This window comes from Eurypyga helias, unplaced genomic scaffold (genome assembly GCF_000690775.1).
Source record: "Eurypyga helias isolate BGI_N326 unplaced genomic scaffold, ASM69077v1 scaffold29165, whole genome shotgun sequence".
In the NCBI taxonomy this organism is placed as follows: Eukaryota; Metazoa; Chordata; class Aves; order Eurypygiformes; family Eurypygidae; genus Eurypyga; species Eurypyga helias.
Window position 1 is genome coordinate 2535 of NW_010252494.1, and position 322 is coordinate 2856.

Here is a 322-nt window from a genome sequence, read left to right on the forward strand (position 1 = left end):
CCCCTGCGCCCGCCCCCCAAATCCCTCCGGAGGCCTCTCGGCAGCATCGGGGACGCGGTGCCGGGGCAGAGCCGCTGCGGAGTGCGGGGACTCCCGGGAAGAAGCCCCCCCCCTTACCTCCAGCTGACCCTCCTCGGTGCAGGCGTGGAGCTTAAAGTGCTTGATGCTGATGGCGGTGATGACGTGTCCCTTGCGCCGAGAGTCGCAGGAGCAGTGGGGGAAGATGATCTCGTTGTAGCCCTCGCACGTCCGCAACATGTTTAAATACTGCGGAGAGGAAGGAGCAGGTGTCGGCTCGCTCGGGACCCCGGCGTCCTCCGGC

The 322-nt window shown here is 67.1% G+C and overlaps 1 protein-coding gene across 1 annotated transcript in view; it reads right to left on the minus strand.

Moving 5' to 3' along the window:
- SNX27 (sorting nexin family member 27) overlaps nt 1–322 on the minus strand; it is a gene marked incomplete at its 3' end in the record, with an annotated part of 3350 nt that overhangs the window by 615 nt on the left and 2413 nt on the right. Inside the window, exon 4 of the mRNA XM_010152414.1 lies at nt 118–267. Coding sequence (XP_010150716.1) covers nt 118–267 — 150 coding nt within the window. The remainder of the gene's footprint in view (nt 1–117; nt 268–322) is intronic.